This window comes from Protopterus annectens, chromosome 12.part0 (genome assembly GCF_019279795.1).
Source record: "Protopterus annectens isolate FY-2018-M chromosome 12.part0, PAN1.0, whole genome shotgun sequence".
Lineage (NCBI taxonomy): Eukaryota > Metazoa > Chordata > Ceratodontiformes > Protopteridae > Protopterus > Protopterus annectens.
This window is the reverse complement of record NC_056746.1, coordinates 89,979,287-89,996,916: the sequence shown is the minus strand read 5'-3', so window position 1 is coordinate 89,996,916 and position 17,630 is coordinate 89,979,287. Positions and strand designations below refer to the sequence as shown.

Here is a 17,630-nt window from a genome sequence, read left to right as displayed (position 1 = left end):
GTGCTTGTTCATTTTTTTTATTACATTTTGCCATCAAAATACTGTTCTGTTCTTTACCAAAAAACTGCAGCCTTAATTGTATACACACATGTTTCAAAGGTTCTCACCGATCTGCTGATCAAGTAGATGATTTAGCCTAACCTCACGTTACCAATTCGTCAGTACACCAAGACATGAACTAGGTCATCTGCAATACACACACTGCCGCCTTCTCAAATGAGACACAGACAAAAGTTTATTTACTTCATACTTTGGCATTTTTATGCCTCAGACATTTGGCTCCCTATTGAAATGTCAGCACTTGAAATGCCATGTACTAAAAAGCCGAAAAAAAAGACTGAAAACAGAGAAGAGCGAATCTCAAAAACTCTTCTGCTTTAAATTTCTTTTTGCGGGGGGGGGGGCAAGAGCCCCTGCACCCTCCAGTCCCCCAAACTTATATATGCCAACTGTGACATTGCCACACCTTGCAGAAAAGGGAATATTCTGAGAAATGGCAACTCGGACTTCATATATGTTCATTCTAGTGGGTTCCGACATTTCAAATGGTTACCATATAAGTCTGTCTTTGAGCTCTGAAACATACAAAGAGATAATGTCTTTAGTTCTGTTCCTTAAATTGGTCACATATATATCAACTGGTTCCTCACAACCCTGGTTTCTACTGAAGAAGGGGGTGGGTATAACATGGCAAATTCATTTTAGGCATAGAGTACTCAGGGAAGTTATTTTTAATAAAAAGTAAATCAGACTGAAATTAGATATATTAAATATCTTACATATGTCATAAACAGATGGAGAAACACTGCCCCCTAGAAAGCTTTAATCTTTTTAGTCAGTCCTGACGACATAATGTAAAGCATAAACTTCTGGGTCTATCGCTTCCATGTTATTACCAAGTTACCTTGAAGAATTTGTTATGCTGGTGGCTGCATTGGTTGAAATTATTTTTCAGCAGCTTCTTAATGGATGGAAATGATAGATATTTCATATATTCCATAAATGTATTTATTTTTGAGTTCAGTAAATCTTTGGAGGCATCAACCCCCCCCCCAAAAAAAAAATGCATGTTAAATATGGCACAATGCTGATCCACATGGAGCCATTCCAAGTTCAGTATAGAAGCACTGTCTGTCCATATGGGCCCATTCCACGATTGGTACAGAAGCACTCTCTGGTTAACTGACTTTATCAGGGTCATGCAATAGGTAAAGGTATGTTGTTGGAATCAAACCCAGAATTGCTCAAGGGTATATCAGCCATGCTCATAAACCTCTGTGCCAAATTGTCATACAAATTACCAGTCTGACATGCAGGAGCTAGCAGGTAAGCAAACATTAACTTTAGAGTAAGGGCAGCACCTCAAAAAGCAGTGCCAAATAACATGAAAATCTGCATACACACCCTTATGGGATTCTTAATAAGTAACCTACAATTCACTACAGGATTTGGAAACCACACTGAGAATGGCTGAATGCACTAATCACAAAACTGTCTGATTTAGTGTCAGCTCTTTGCACATTTCTATTTTTTTACATTTTAATGGCACACACATTATTATTATATCTCATGGTGGATTTTTGTTTTGAATAATGTCATTTGCATAGTGAAATAAAAATAAAAGGTGAATTACAGTAGAGAGTTGATTATCCAAAGTAATTTCCCACCAAAGGTGGCAATATCCTAGACCTGGTCATTACCAATATGGGTGACCGGTGTTCCACACCAGAGGTCAATTCCTCGTTGGTCAGATCCGACCACAAGCTAATCAGCCTGGACAGCCTCATCCTGCCCCCACCCACCCATTAGGGAAACCAACATAAACAATTTCTCCAAAGCCAACTTCACGCTTCTTAAGACAGACGTAGCAAACTTCCCAACACCCATGCAGACGGACAATAGAGGTATGGCTGCTGAATCCTACACAAATGCACTTTATAAGCACTTACACAAGTGCATGGATCATGCTATCCCTAACCAAGATGCTATCCTCTAAAAAAAGGAAGCCAATCTGGTGGTCACCTGCCATAAACAAACTCTACAACAGAAGAAAGAAACTGTTGCAAAAAAGAGTAAAATCCCATGACTGGAAGAACTCCCTGGAGAGCCTCAGTAAGAAGCTGAGATCCCTCATAAAGTCCTCCAAAGCTAGTTGTGAAAACAGAAACACCACTGATTCTAAAGACATCCACAAAGCATTCTACAGATATGTCAAGAATCTCAATGGCAACACTCAGACCTGCTCTGAGTTACAACACAATGGCAATAAATATACAGAACCAACTGATATCACCAACATCATGGCAGATAGGTTCAGTGCTAACTTTACCCCCCGATCACCCCTTAAAAGGCCCAACTCTATACCAGAAGAATGCAAAGTTCCTGTAATCACGGCTGCACAGGTAAAAAGCACACTTTCCAAAGTCAAGAACACAGCATCCGTGGGACCCGACAACATCCCAGGCTGCATTCCACATGAACTACAGAATGAACTGGCACCCCACCTAAGCACCATATTCAATCATAGCCTCGCCTCAGGCTTTGTGCCCACTGAATGGTGCACTGTGACAGTTATCCTACTCCTCAAAGGGGGATCCACCACGGATCCCAGGAACTACCGCCACATCAGCCTAATGAGCCTGGCCTGCAAGGCCATGGAACATATCATCATGGAACTTATAAACAAAGACATTGGTAATCTCCAAATACTGGACCCCACCTAGTTCGGGTTTGTAAAAGGCAGATCATGTCTCCTAAACCTGACTGACTTCCTTGAAGCAGTCACCAAAGACTTAGATAAGGTTAAGGGGGTTCACACAGCCTATCTAGATCTCGCCAAGGCTTTTGACAGCCTCCCCCACTCTGGAATTATAGATAAACTCACTAAACTAGGTATAAATGCCTATGTCACAAGATGGGTTGCCAGCTGGCTCACTGACAGAATCCACACTGTGAAAGTAGCAGACTTCAAATCTGACTTCAGACCAGTGACAAGTGGAGTACCACAGGGTTCAGTCCTGGGTCCTCTCCTGTCTGGTATCTACTTTTCTGAAGTACAGGCTAACACAGAAGGTCTTTGGCTAACGAAGTTCACAGATGTTGGCAAACTAGGAGCCATAATTGAAACTCCTAATGATGTGGACGTCCTACAAAAGGGCCTCACTGAGACATATGTCTGGTGTCAAAGCCATGGCCTCAAGCTCAATGCCAAAAAGTGCACTGTCATCCCCTTTGGTAAAAACTCTGCACCCATGAGCTACCACATAGGTGGTAATCTACTTAACACCGAAAGTGTGATAAGAGACCTTGGGACACAGGTGGACAGTAGTCTCTCCTTTGATATTCACATCGCCACAGTAGTCAGGAAATCCTTCTACATGGTGCACCTCATCAAAAAAGGTTTCTCATCCAGGAAAAAAGAGGTCATTGTTCCCCTCTACTCATCTCTCATTAGACCCATTATAGAGTGCAACAACCCTTTTGGTATGTACCTCACAAAACATCTACAACAACTGGAAAGACAGCAGAAGTACCTAACAAAGAGGATTATTGGCCTCAAACAGATGCCGTATGCAGAACGTCTCAAAAAACTTCAGCTTTACTCCGTCGCATATCGCCTACTCAGAGGCGATCTCTGCATAACATAAAAGCTATGTCAAGCCCAGAGCTGTTGGACATGCTCCACTTAAGGAAATCCCAATCCCTCCAAGCTACACGCTCTAGGGACTTAAATCTTGTCACCACAATAATCAGAACATGCTGGAGGGATAAATTCCTGTCCCAGAGATTTCTCATACTCTGGAACAAACTACCTATCTATTATCAAACAAAGCTTCTCATTAGCACTCTTCAAGAAAAATCTTGATGATTGGATGGAAAATAGGAAATTCACCCTGGGGATCACCTCTGTGGCTCTGCTCGACAGGGGCACAGGAAAATAATTTTCTTGGGTGGCGAAAGCCAGGGTACCTTTTTGGCTAGGCTTCTATAAGCCCTAGGGCTGATAGCTTAGTACCTACCTATGAACCTATATGGTAGTTCATATAATTGAAAATGATAAAAAAAAATTCTAAAATCTTGTTTTTTCTACATGCAGAGAATACCCTTTTCAACCATTCAGTGATTCCAATGGACAATAAAGAATATTATTCACACACAAGTGGGCTACAAGCTCAAAAAACACACACAAGTGAATATGTATAATGTTTACATATTCAGACTTCATGATTTTTCCTACCGGGAAACTTTGGAAGGCTGATTTTAAATAATTGACATTTCAGATAATCAACTCTCTACTGTACTTGGCTGGTTGATCCAAAAAACTGTAACTTTTTTGCAACTAACTGGTTTCAGTGCCGGAACATACCCAATAATGTGCACCGTGTTACTCTTCAGTGGAGATGCACTACAGGGATGACGAGCCCTTGAACCATAGAGATACTAACTATGAAAAGCATGATCATCAGAATACAGAGAAGGAATCGTCAAGGCCATAACTATTCAGGGGTTACATTCTGGCTTATGCTCTGTTCACACCAGGGTCAGAAACTGTATAACCTGGAATGAAAAAAAAAAAAACTTTGATTTGGGCAGGTAATGCAAAAGAAAGACCGAAAGAGAATGTATCAGGACTTCTTTCAAAGTAGTTAAAATAACTCAATGAGACAGATATGTCAAAACAATTCTTTCTTTCTTTCCTATATTGTTCTACAATGATAGAGCAAAAAAACAATTGTATATAAAAAAGTACCAAGGGCATTCCACTGTGTAACGACCAGATGCAAAAAGAGTTGCCTTTTAATTCAAAGCTGAAAAAATGCCCACGCAAAGAACGATTCCAGACATCATAACAAGCAGAACACAAAGGCATAGTTTTTTGAATGAGGTGATCTTTTCCTGAATGATGACAATTCTGACTTTGTCTTTACCGTACTGAAGCATCTTTGAGACTATGCACTGTGAATACGTTTGTGTTAACGGACATGGAGGGACTGCCAAGGCTGTCACACTTTATCTCCATAGATTCCAAAAGCTCCCCCCCAACACACACACACACACACACACACACACACACACACACACACACACACACACACACACACACACATTCATGTCTTTTTTCACAATGCAGTCTCATCAGCACAGATCAACAGTTTAGCATTGGGGTGTGCAAAATACCACCTTTCTGTAAGATATCTGCACATTCTGCTATTTTAGATACTACCTTAGTAACCATCAGAGTTCATTTTTCAGTTATTTTGTTTTGGTTTAACCAGGTAGATCCCACTAAGCTTATGATCTGTTATATGCTATTCATAGACTTCAGCTCTACCTTCAACACAGTCATCCCCGCATCTGATAAAGAAACTGATTCAACTGGGTATCAGCACCCCACTGTGCAATTGGATAGTAGATTTACTAACAAACAGACCCAGGCAATATACATGAACCTTGGACAGCATGATTATGAGCACTGGGTTACCACAGGGTTGTGCCTTGAGACCCTTGCTGTTCACTTTGATAACCCATTACTGTATGTCCAGGTACAGTTCGAATCACATAATTACGTTTGCAGATGACACAACAGCTGTGGGTCTCGAGCAACAACAATAACCTGGCACTGAACATGAACAAGACCAAGGAGATAACTATTTACTTCAAAAGGAACCATGGAGTGCACCGTCCACTCACAATCCACAGAGAAATAGTGGACAGGGTAAAAAGCACCAAATTCTTAGGGGTACATATCACAAATGACTTGTTATGGTCCATAAACACAAATCCCATTGTCAAGCAGGTGCAACAGTGTCTCCATTTTCTGCAAAGAATGACAAGACCAAGCCTTCCACCTCCCTTTCTCCAAACTTCTATGGGAGCACTATAAAAAACATCTTGTCAAACAGTTTTTTGGTATGGTATGGAAGCTGTTCTGTTTCAGATGGGACGTCTTTCCAAAGGGTGGTGAAAGTGGCTGAGAAAATTATTAGGGACACTCTTCCATCTATTCAGGACATAAACTTTGAGTCACGTATGAAGCAGGAAACTGTCTTCATAGATTCCAAATGACCCCCAACACACACACACACACACACACACACAGACACACACACGTGTCATGACTTTTTCACAATCCAGTCTCATCAGCACAGATCCTCAGTTAAGTACTTGGGTCTGCAAAATCCCATCTTTTCTGTTAGATATCTGCACATTCTAATATTTCAGATAATACCTTAGAAACCATCATACTTTATTTTTTAGTTATTTTGTTTCTGTGTCACCAGATAGACCCCACTAAGCTTATAGCCTGATTTCAGGGAAAACAAAAGGTGGTATTTAATACAGCAATAACCGATAATGTGGGTGGGTATACTGAAGGTTTACCCATCATTGGTGTGGTTTAATCTTGAGGATGAAGCCCAAGGGATTAACCAAAGCCAAACATGGATACATCTTCACTATACCATACCACGGAATCAGTTATTGCCATTATACAATGACATTATTTAAGAAAAAAAATATTTACTTTTCTTAAATAATGTCTTTGTATAATGGCGTTGTGGTGGTCTTCCATCCTGGGGCTTTCTTGATGTGCTGCGCATGCTTACGCATCTTTGTTGCTTTTTTTTTTTTTTTAATATAAAATATAAATAAAGTTTGAAATCCGGACAGTTGGCAGGTACAAAAGAGACCAAATTGAGAACGTACAAGGAAAATCAAGTCCGTGTCTTTCGTTTTACATAATGTATCTGATGTTCCTTGTATTCTCTCCTTCATGCCTCTCTCTCCATACTGTCTGGATTTCATTCTTTATTATGAAGAAAAGTGAAAAAGGTGCAGCATATATTAATGGAAAAAAGTCTGGGTGTTCGGACTTTTTCCATTGTTATATGCTCGGATTTACAATGGGCAAGCTTGCTGGGCGGAAAAATCAGAGTGCTACTTTTTGAATGTTAACGGCCAGTCGTTGCATAATATGACTGCTTCTATGAAGAGAAAGACTGGTACAGACCTAAAAAAAAAACAGTAGTGTAAATAGGCGAAAACAGTACCAGAAACCAAAAGCAACACCTATCAGCCAAACTGGCGTGGTACAAAATGAAAATGTAGGCTGAAAAGACGTTCCAAATTCAGTTTATTCCAAATGATAAAAACAGTCAAGCGCTTTCATCCAGTAAGGCTGGACTTCATCAGAACCATCAGAACAATTAAGACACTCCGTTTAAATAAGTGGTGATTGGGCTAACACACTTGAGAGAGCAGAAATGAAATGGCAAATAAAGTTAAATGCAGCCCACACCCCTGGTATTAATGAATTTATTTCTATTATGCCTTTTTTTTAAAGTATAGTGCTTTAGAATTATGAATTGTGTACCGTTTAACAATTCATTATTTTTACTTTATGTACCACGTCATACATATTTTTTAGTAATACATACGGTTCCTGTACTTTTAACTCATTAACTACGTGTTTTTGCATTAAGTGTTCTTATTGGTTGTTCTATGTTATTTAAACAGAGTGTCTTAATGGTTCTGATGAAGTCCAGCCTTACTGGTGAAAGCGCTTGACCGTTTTTATCATTTGGAATAAACTGAATTTGGAACGTCTTTTCAACCTACATTTTCATTTTGTACCACACCAGTTTGGCTAATAGGTGTTGCTTTTGGTTACAGGTACAGACCTATTAACCCCACTCTAAGTCAACAGAGCTTTTCTGTGATATTCATTTCTTCTAAATTTGACCCACATGCTGACAGCATTAATTCACTCTTGTATACAATGTTTTATCATAAAAAAAAAAGATGTCCATCCATGCATTCACAGGCTATTAATATCAGTATCACTGAATGTGACACTATTAAAGTTTTTTTTATTTTTATTTTTATTTAACATTTGTTAACCAGGAAAGTCTGACTTGGAACGAAGCCAGTTTTCAGCAGAGGCCCGGGGAAAAATGCTCCAGACGCATGTCTTTGTAATGTGGGAGGAAACCGGAGCACCCGGAGGAAACCCACACGAACACAGGGAGGACATGCAGACTCCACGCAGAAGGCACCCCAGCCGAGAATCGAACCAGAGAACCTCTTGCTGTGAGGCAACAATGCTACTTCTGCACCACTGCGCCATCCAAATGCAAATCAAGTAGATAGCCAAAGGAAGCTGATAAAGCACTACAAAATTGGGCCTCATGGCAGTGAATGTGTTGACTTGCATACCACCTCAGTGACAAAAGAGGGTCATTATTATATTACATTACATTATATTTATTGCTAACTAGGTTAGCCATACTGAGACAAGATCATTTATATTGGTATGCAAGGGAGAAAATATTATAATATATAAAAATATTCAGAAACACATGTGAGGGATAACATTAGTCAGACATAACATTCAAAGAGCTACACCATTTTTGGCACATATATATATCCCATTAACATCACTGCAATCAGCAAGAAATACATGTAGAATACTAGAAATATAAAATAATAAGCATTAACATAAAATAATGACAAAATGAGACTGCCAGAAATATCAACAATCGGATACTTTCAGATCAGTGGTCCACCTCTTTCACTACAGATATACAGCGGTATAATGTTCAAAAGTAACATCTAAGAAAAGTTGAGCAGAAATGAAAAATAATGTGGTTTAGATGACTGATGAGAATTAAACAGATAAATTGTCAGCATTTCCTGCACTACACTCTCCCAGGGAGCAGCTTAAAGTAATTTCAAATACAAATGCTTGTAGTTAAAGTAACTAAAGCTGAATGACTTTGCAGCCTGTCTGAAAAGATAAGTACACAGGCTAATTACCCTAAAAGCTGTTACACTGCTCCTCTGTAAAAAGGAAGGACTCACAAATAAGGACAGTGTACTTCCACTAGTAGGAAGTGGTAAATAAATCTCGATACCTTACCAAGTACTGGTACCACAGCTGCATAGAGCACCCCAAACCTCCCACTACAATACTGCACATATAGCACCACCAAACTCTCATTAAAATACAGCACCTACAGTACCCCCAGATTCCCATAACAATACTGCACATACAGCACCCCCAAACTCCCATTACAATACTGAGGAAACAACAGTGGAAGGAAGAGTGAGAAATGGTGGGGGGTCGACCATTTACTGACATGTTCAGTTTCTCTTTTTACTGTAGTTGGGGCCTGAGTTGGCAGAAACTTTAAAGCTGTACTTCTACTAGAAATAGTATTTCCTACCTGTAACTTTTTATACATCCTGGGTGATTCAGTCTAGCAATATACCTTACAGGATAGAACAAGAAGCTGTAAATGAGCTGGAAACCTATAGACCAAACTCTCCATGACATTTTACAGGCTTGCAAACTGGGATTCTTAGCAACTCACAGAATCACTCAGTGTTCTCATGTCTGCCTCACAAAGGGATATGCCGTACATTTGACCTACCTATTTATCAAAGGAATAAACTAATAATAAAGATGCTACCATCTGTGTGACATTCAAGAAATGCTCAGCACTGCAGTATTTCTCTTTTATGTATCCTTCATCATTTTCACTAAGCTGTAAGTAGACAGTCACTGAACATGCTGTACTTCCTTAGGTATTTATGTTTGCATGTGCTTGCATTTATCACCCTGAATAGCATTTATTTCTCAGGTTCTTACCTTGTGTCGTACTTCTCTGTAGTACCCGAATTATTTTATGTCAGCAGCTGCATTCATTTTGTGTGGGAGGAATTTATCTTGCAAGTAATGAACAATAACACTAGAAATCAATCAGCAGACAATTATAAATCAACATTTTATGCATTTAACTATGGCTAAGTTAGCAGAATACCTGGTCTCGCTCCTTCTCAACCTCCTCCAGCTGTATCATGATAGTGTTCATCCGGTGTTTGTACATTTCACAATCTTTGATCAGGGTTGAGCATTTCAACTCCAAGTCTTCTTTTTCCTCTAGGTACTAAAAGGAACAAAGAAAGTAAATCAGAAGAAATGGTCAATATAAAAGTAAAGTGAATAAATCAGTCAATATAAAGGTAAAGTGAATAAATATCAGTCAATATAAAGGTAAAGTGAATAAATATCAGTAAAATGAAAAAATATAAGTCAATATAAAGGTAAAGTGAAAAAATATTCTTAAAATGATAACATGGTATCTGATATTGTCACTGTTGGGCATTAACCCAGTCATGGATAAACATGAAAAACTAACATTCATTTGTCTGTTTTGCTTTTGAAGATCTAGTTAGCATGTTTAGGGAGTCTTTGTTACCACTCATTTCCTTCCGTAGGTCAAGTGCAGTAGGTATCATAAAGGTCTTGTTCTTACAAGAATTGTACACAAGATTACCTCTGCAATGGGCATGTCAGGGGGATACCATGCTTTAACTCTATATTTATCCTACATGTGGTTTATTCCTGCAATTTTTTCCATTGTTTAACTTGTTTAGGAGGCTAGAGCACTAATCACAATGGATTAATTTCACATTCAGCCCAGAACAACATGTTAACATCTTACGCTAAAGTAGAAAAATTAACACTGTATGAAGAGTGATATTAAAGACAGAGAAAGATTATAAAGCAGAAAACTAATATAATTTATTTATAATGTGTATATATATATATATATATATATATATATATACATACATACACACACACACACACACATATATATATACATACACACACACACACACACATATATATATACATACACACACACACACACACATATATATATACATACACACACACACACACACATATATATATACATACACACACACACACACACATATATACATACATACACACACACACACACACATATATATATACATACACACACACACACACACATATATATATACATACACACACACACACACACACATATATATATATATATATATATACATATATCAATCAGGCAGTAAAACAACCCTGTACCACCTTACTCCCATGTGAAAATTCTAGCCCTGCCATTGTCCATAACCCTACACATTACCTTACCAAAAAAAAACCTTCCTTTTGGTAAAACTACGTAAGTTAATTATACACACACTTGACATACAACAACCAACACACGCAGCATTAAACCTATTACCTAACCTACCAATTGCTATAACCTTAACCCGAGTAATCCTATCCCTGTCTCACACACACACACATCCCCTAAGAAACATGAACTAAAACTTTAACCAGCTAACACAATACATCCGTGCACTTAATGATGTTGAAACGTTTAATATATTCAAAAGCTTTGTCACTGGAATAAAACCCCACTTACCTTTGAACAGCCACATTGTACACAACAAGATACACAATATTTCTTGCTTCAACGTTTCCTGCACTTGAACATTAGTGCTTTTGAAAAAACATAATAGTAAACGCTGTCAATTAAAAATATACTTGATAGAGTTTACTGCAACAGCAATCACTCTCTCTCTCTCTCAATATATATATATATATATATATATATATATATATATATATATATATATATATAAATATATATATATATTTATAGAGAGAGAGAGTATGCTGGAGAAATTTAGAATAAGGGCACTGGAGATGAAAAAGTAGCAGTTCATCTGTATGTGCACAGAAGACAGCTATGACTACTACAGTTAGCAGACGCATGATCTGACAACAAAGGAAGGGAGGAAGGCTTCTGTCTGCAATAATAACAGAATGGAAATTAATTCATGGCATATCCGAATAAGCAGGAATTTTTCAAATGGCTTGGACTAAAACAGATACTAACACAAAAGTGACAGTATCTTGTTTGACAATTACTTTTCTAAAATATTTCCAAAACCAGTGATCAAGCCCTGGCTCCATATTAAAGAACTTCAAAAATAAGTTTGCTATACCCTGCTAAACTCTAATGATGGGATATATGAAAACTAGAATGCTGGAAGCATACAGTAAGTATTACTGTAGTCTGCCCAACCATGGATCTAAGAAAACAGCACCAGCTGTAGAGGGAATGAATACCTCCTAATGCCATAGCCAAAGTCCCTGTTAAATCTTCCAGTAATAAAGAGAAAGAACTTTGATATACCACCATGGCAGTCCAGACTCCTAGGAATTCAAATAAACAATTTTGATTCCAAATGAACAATTTAATAAAACAAACAAAACATGGACTAAATATAAAAGTAATGAAACAAAATCCGATAAGCGCTTTTGGCTATTCAGCTTTCTTCAGATCGTAAAACATAACTACGCTGATAGTGTTTTTAAAAGATACACCAGCCAATCATTTCTCTGCCTTTGGCATCCTCCATGAATTCAGAACCAATGGCTATGGTGATAGTGCTGGTTCTCCATAGGAGACAATGTAAAACTAACAGCCAAACAGATAGTCGGGATTTACCCCAGTCACCTCTCTTCTTCTCCACACACCTCTTTTGACCAAAGCCAATGGCAATCGTTGAACAAATTAACTCTCCATTGGATAAGATATATACCATCTACCAACCATATAATCAAGATACAGGCAAGCCTCTTATTTGTGGCCAATAATATTCCTTCTGGCTTTTAGTATGAGTTTCAATGGAACAACACTGTTTAAGCCAGGTCAATGGTGTGCTTGCATTTTAACTATCCAGTTAACTTCACGTAATTCTGTGCGATTGCTTACATCTCCTGCTCTGTTAGTTGGAGCCGCCACTTCTAAAACTTTAAACTTGAAATTATGTGTAGAATTGTCAATAATATGTGCAGCCAATGCATTATTTTCTTCCTTATGGTGCATGTCCCTAAGATGTCTCAAAATCCGGTCCTCTAATCTTTGGTCCGTTTTGCCAATATAGAAAGCATCGCATTGGCAGCATACTGCTAAGAAGACTAAATGTTGCGTATTGCAATCCGCATACGAATTGAAGATATATGTCTTTTTGGTAATTGGATGTATAAAAGTATTGGCACTATCTATATATGCACAAACCTTGCATCTAAAGCACTTAAAAGTACCTTTTCTCTCAGACCATGCACTGTGAAGAAAACCATCTTTGTTACATAGGAGTCTCTTGATATTTTTCTTATTTTTAAAAAGGAAACGAGGAGTGTCACCTATGGCTTTTCTAACTTTGTCATCAGTGGTGAGAACAGGCCAAAATCTCCTGATGACAACACAGACCTGTATATTATCATTACTATATGTTAATGTACATTTAATTCGCGGGTCACTATTCCTATTGGCGGGATCAGCCATTTGAGGAAGTGCCTCCTGGGATGAAAAATAGGGTCTGCCTTTTCTTTTCCTGAACTCTTTAGAGTTGCCTTTCATAATTAAATTACCATCTTTATAGCCTCTAGCTTTTAAGTTGTTAAAGAGATTTGTCTGCTCTGTCTCGAAGTCTTTTTCCTCGGTGCACAGTCTAGAGGCACGTAATACTTGATTCTCATAAATATTGTTGAAAATATATTTTGGATGCATGCTTTGCCTGTGTAGATAGTGATTGTTCCAAGTCGACTTCCTAAAGACATTAGTACTTATTCCTTTCGTTGGATGTAGGTGAACCTTAACGTCCAGGAAATCAATCTCTACAGTTGAAAATTTTACTTTGAACTCTAGAAAGTCAGTATTTTGATTAATGTAATTAACAAAGAATGTCACCTCATTGACACTGCCCTTCCATTGAATAAAAATATCGTCAACAAAACGGCCATATTAGAGAAGATGACCGTCCCATGGGTTAGCATCAGTCAGGACTTCCACACTTTCCCATTGGATTAATACCAAATTTGAGTAACTATTTGCGCATGGGATGCCCATAGCCACACCCCATGTCTGTAAATAGAAATCTTCACTATATACGAAGATGTTATTCTCTAATACCAGTTGCAATAAGGAGCATAATAGACTAGGGTTAACCCTATTCCGTATCAAAAGTGTTTCTATGGCGTGCAAGCCAAATTCATTGGGTATTACAGTAAAAAGGCTCGTGATGTCCATGGTTACCAAAATAACATCTTCAAAGCTGGTCAATTGATTAGTTTTGAGATATAGATCATTTAAAAAGCTTTTGGTGTCTTTCAACACTGTGTCTACATTAGACAGAATTTTTTTCAATTACCTTTCTATGTATGTAGACAGTGACTCAGTGATCCAATCTTTCCCAGCTACACTAGGGTGTAGTGGAGGATCTACCTGATCCTTATGGATTTTGGGTAGGCCACTTATACTGGGAATCATGGGGTGAGGGCAATAAAAAAAATCATATAGTTCTTTGGTTATACGTTGTTCCATGTGCAAATCATATAGCTCATGGCATAAAACATTGATTTTTGAATCCACTTGGTGTTTGTTCAACCTGATATAAGTACGTTCATCCTCCATTTTCAGCATTTTTGCCCTATACCAATCTGCATCCATTACCACTATACAACCACCTTTGTCCGCTGGTTTAATAACTAATATATCAGTTGATCACAGCTGTTGAAGTGCTTCTTTTTCTTTAAAAGTAATGTTATGAAAGCTTCCATGGTTAGGGCATGTTCTCATCTTACTAACTTCATCCTCACATCATTTCAAAAAGAGTTCAACTGCTGGAGGGTTGACTGGTGTAAAGTTGCTAAGTTTCTTAGAATGATTTCTTTCATGTGGATTGTCCCCTTCAAAAATGCATTTCAATGAAATGTTCCTACAAAAGAGTCCAATATCTGTCATAAATTCATTTAAATCTGAAGACAGAGCAGGGATAAAACTTAAGCCATGTTCCAATAAAGAAATCTGTTCATGACTCAAGATAGTGCTTGACAAATTGACTACCAGTCCTGTATTAGCTGCGTTTATGTTGTCATCTTTTTGCGCTTGCGTTCTTGGCTTTGTGTACGAGGGTTTCTGTAAAAAGGAGGTTTTACAAAAAAACGGCAAAGGCCAGTTAACTGATACATGAACTGTTCCTTCTTTCGGTCTAGTCACCATATCCATATTAATGTTAGATTCATGATGCTGTGCACTAAGACCTGAGGTCATACAGCTAGTTCCAGCTTCATTTAAATCAGTAAGAGTTGTACTGTCAGTAGAGGGAGCTGTTTCAATAGGTGGGGCATGTGTGTTTACTAAAGAAAGAGTATATCTCTGTGATCAGCTTTTCGTGAAGTTGAAAACGCCGCCTATAGACTGAAATGGCTTGAATGGCAGCATTTCCATTTAGAGGCATGCATCCATCACAAAGTAGTTCCGAGAGGAATGCGTGTTAAATGCCTCCCAAGTTATGGAAACACATATCCAGATCTGCTTGCCAGATGGCAGGTGATCAACTTGGAAACCAGTCAAAAATACATGAATCTATTGGTAGAATATTCTAGACCTGAAGAGGAGAATATAGCGACGCTCACTGCCACCAAGCAAGTAATCTTGGAAGATATGAATTTGCAGGATACTCACCTGAAAAAGTTAGAACTATTGCAAGTCAATCTACAAACATATGATAATAAGTTAAGACAAGTTAAGACTAAAAAATTGGCTAGTGATTATCAAGATTTTAAGAATGGCCATATCTTTGAATGGCCCAGAGAGTAAAATGAAGGAGCAGCAAGGAATAACAGAGGTCGAAGTAAATCTCGTCATGAGATATCTACTTCTAGAAATCATACTAATAAACATGATGTAGAAGTTGGGCAAGCTGAATTATGGAGATATACTCTTTCTTTAGTAAACACACATGCCCCACCTATTGAAATAGCTCCCTCTACTGACAGTACAACTCTTACTGATTTAAATGAAGCTGGAACTAGCTGTATGACTTCAGGGCTTAGTGCACAGCATCATGAATTCAACATTAATATGGATATGGTGACTAGACCGAAAGAAGGAACAGTTCATGCATCAGTTAACTGGCCTTTGCCGTTTTTTATAAAACATCATTTTTACGGAAACTCTCTTGCACAAAGCCGAGAACGCAAGCGCAAAAAGATGACAACATAAACACAGCTAATACGGGACTGGTAGTCAATTTGTCAAGCACTATCTTGAGTCATGAACAGATTTCTTTATTGGAACGTGGCTCAAGTTTTATCCCTGCTCTGTCTTCAGATTTAAATGAATTTATGACAGATATTAGACTCTTTTGTAGTAACATTTCGTTGAAATGCATGTTTGAAGGGGACAATCCACATGAAAGAAATCATTCTAAGAAACTTAGCAACTTTACACCAGTCAACCCTCCAGCAGTTGAACTCTTTTTGAAATGATGTGAGGATGAAGTTAGTAAGATGAGAACATGCCCTAACCATGGAAGCTTTCATAACATTACCTTTAAAGAAAAAGAAGCACTTCAACAGCTGAGATCAACTGATAGTGTAGTTATCAAACCAGCAGACAAAGGTGGTTGTATAGTGGTAATGGATGCAGATTGGTATAGGGCAAAAATGCTGAAAATGTTAGAGGATGAACGTACTTATATCAGGGTGAACAAACACCAAGTGGATTCAAAGATCGATGTTTTACGCATATGATTTGCTCATGGAACAACGTATACCCATAGAACTGTATGATTTTTTTGATTGCCCTCACCCCATGATTCCCAGTATAAGTGGCCTACCCAAAATCCATAAGGATCAGGTAGATCCTCCACTACACCCTAGTGTAGCTGGGAGAGATTGGATCACTGAGTCACTGTCTACATACATAGAAAATGAATTGAAAAAAGTTCTGCCTAATGTAGACACGGTGTTGAAAGACACCGGAAGCTTTTCAAAGGATCTATATCTCAAAACTAATCAAATGACCAGCTCTGAAGATGTTATTTTAGTAACCATGGACATCACAAGCCTTTTTACTGTAATACCCAATGAGTTTGGCTTGCACGCCATAGAAACACTTTTGATACGGAATAGGGTTAATCCGAGTCTATTATGCTCCTTACTGGAACTGGTATTAGAGAATAACATATTCGTATATAGTGAAGATTTCTATTTACAGACATGGGGTGTGGCTATGGGCATCCCATGCGCAAATAGTTACTCAAATTTGGTATTGGCCCAATGGGAAAGTGTGGAAGTCCTGACTGATGCTAACCCATGGAATGGTCATCTTCTCTAATATGGCCGTTTTGTTGACGATATTTTTATTCTATGAAAGGGCAGTGTCGATGAGTTGACCTTCTTTGTTAATTACATTAATCAAAATACTGACTTTCTAGAGTTCGAAGTAAAATTTTCAACTGTAGAGATTGATTTCCTAGACGTTAAAGTTCACCTACATCCAACGAAAGGAATAAGTACTAATGTCTTTAGGAAGTCGATTTGGAACAATCACTATCTACACAGGCAAAGCATGCATCCAAAATATATTTTCAACAATATTTATGAGAATCAAGTATTACGTGCCTCTAGACTGTGCACCGAGGAAAAAGACTTCGAGACATAGCGGACAAATCTCTTTAACAACTTAAAAGCTAGAGGCTATAAAGATAGTAATTTAATTATGAAAGGCAACTCTAAAGAGTTCAGAAAAAGAAAAGGTAGACCCTATTTTTCATCCCAGGAGACACTTCCTCAAACGGCTGATCCCGCCAATAGGAATAGTGGCCCACGAATTAAATGTACATTAACATATAGTAATGATAATATACAGGTCTGTGTTGTCATCAGGAGATTTTGGCCTGTTCTCACCACTGATGAC

At 38.1% G+C, this 17,630-nt stretch overlaps 1 protein-coding gene across 2 annotated transcripts in view; it reads right to left on the bottom strand.

The window, feature by feature from the left end:
* CARD11 (caspase recruitment domain family member 11) overlaps positions 1 to 17,630 on the bottom strand; it is a 2,459,919-nt gene that overhangs the window by 873,173 nt on the left and 1,569,116 nt on the right. For both annotated transcript variants that reach the window (XM_044089102.1, XM_044089103.1), the window contains exon 7: positions 9,822 to 9,947. In XM_044089102.1, coding sequence (XP_043945037.1) covers positions 9,822 to 9,947 — 126 coding nt within the window. The remainder of the gene's footprint in view (positions 1 to 9,821; positions 9,948 to 17,630) is intronic.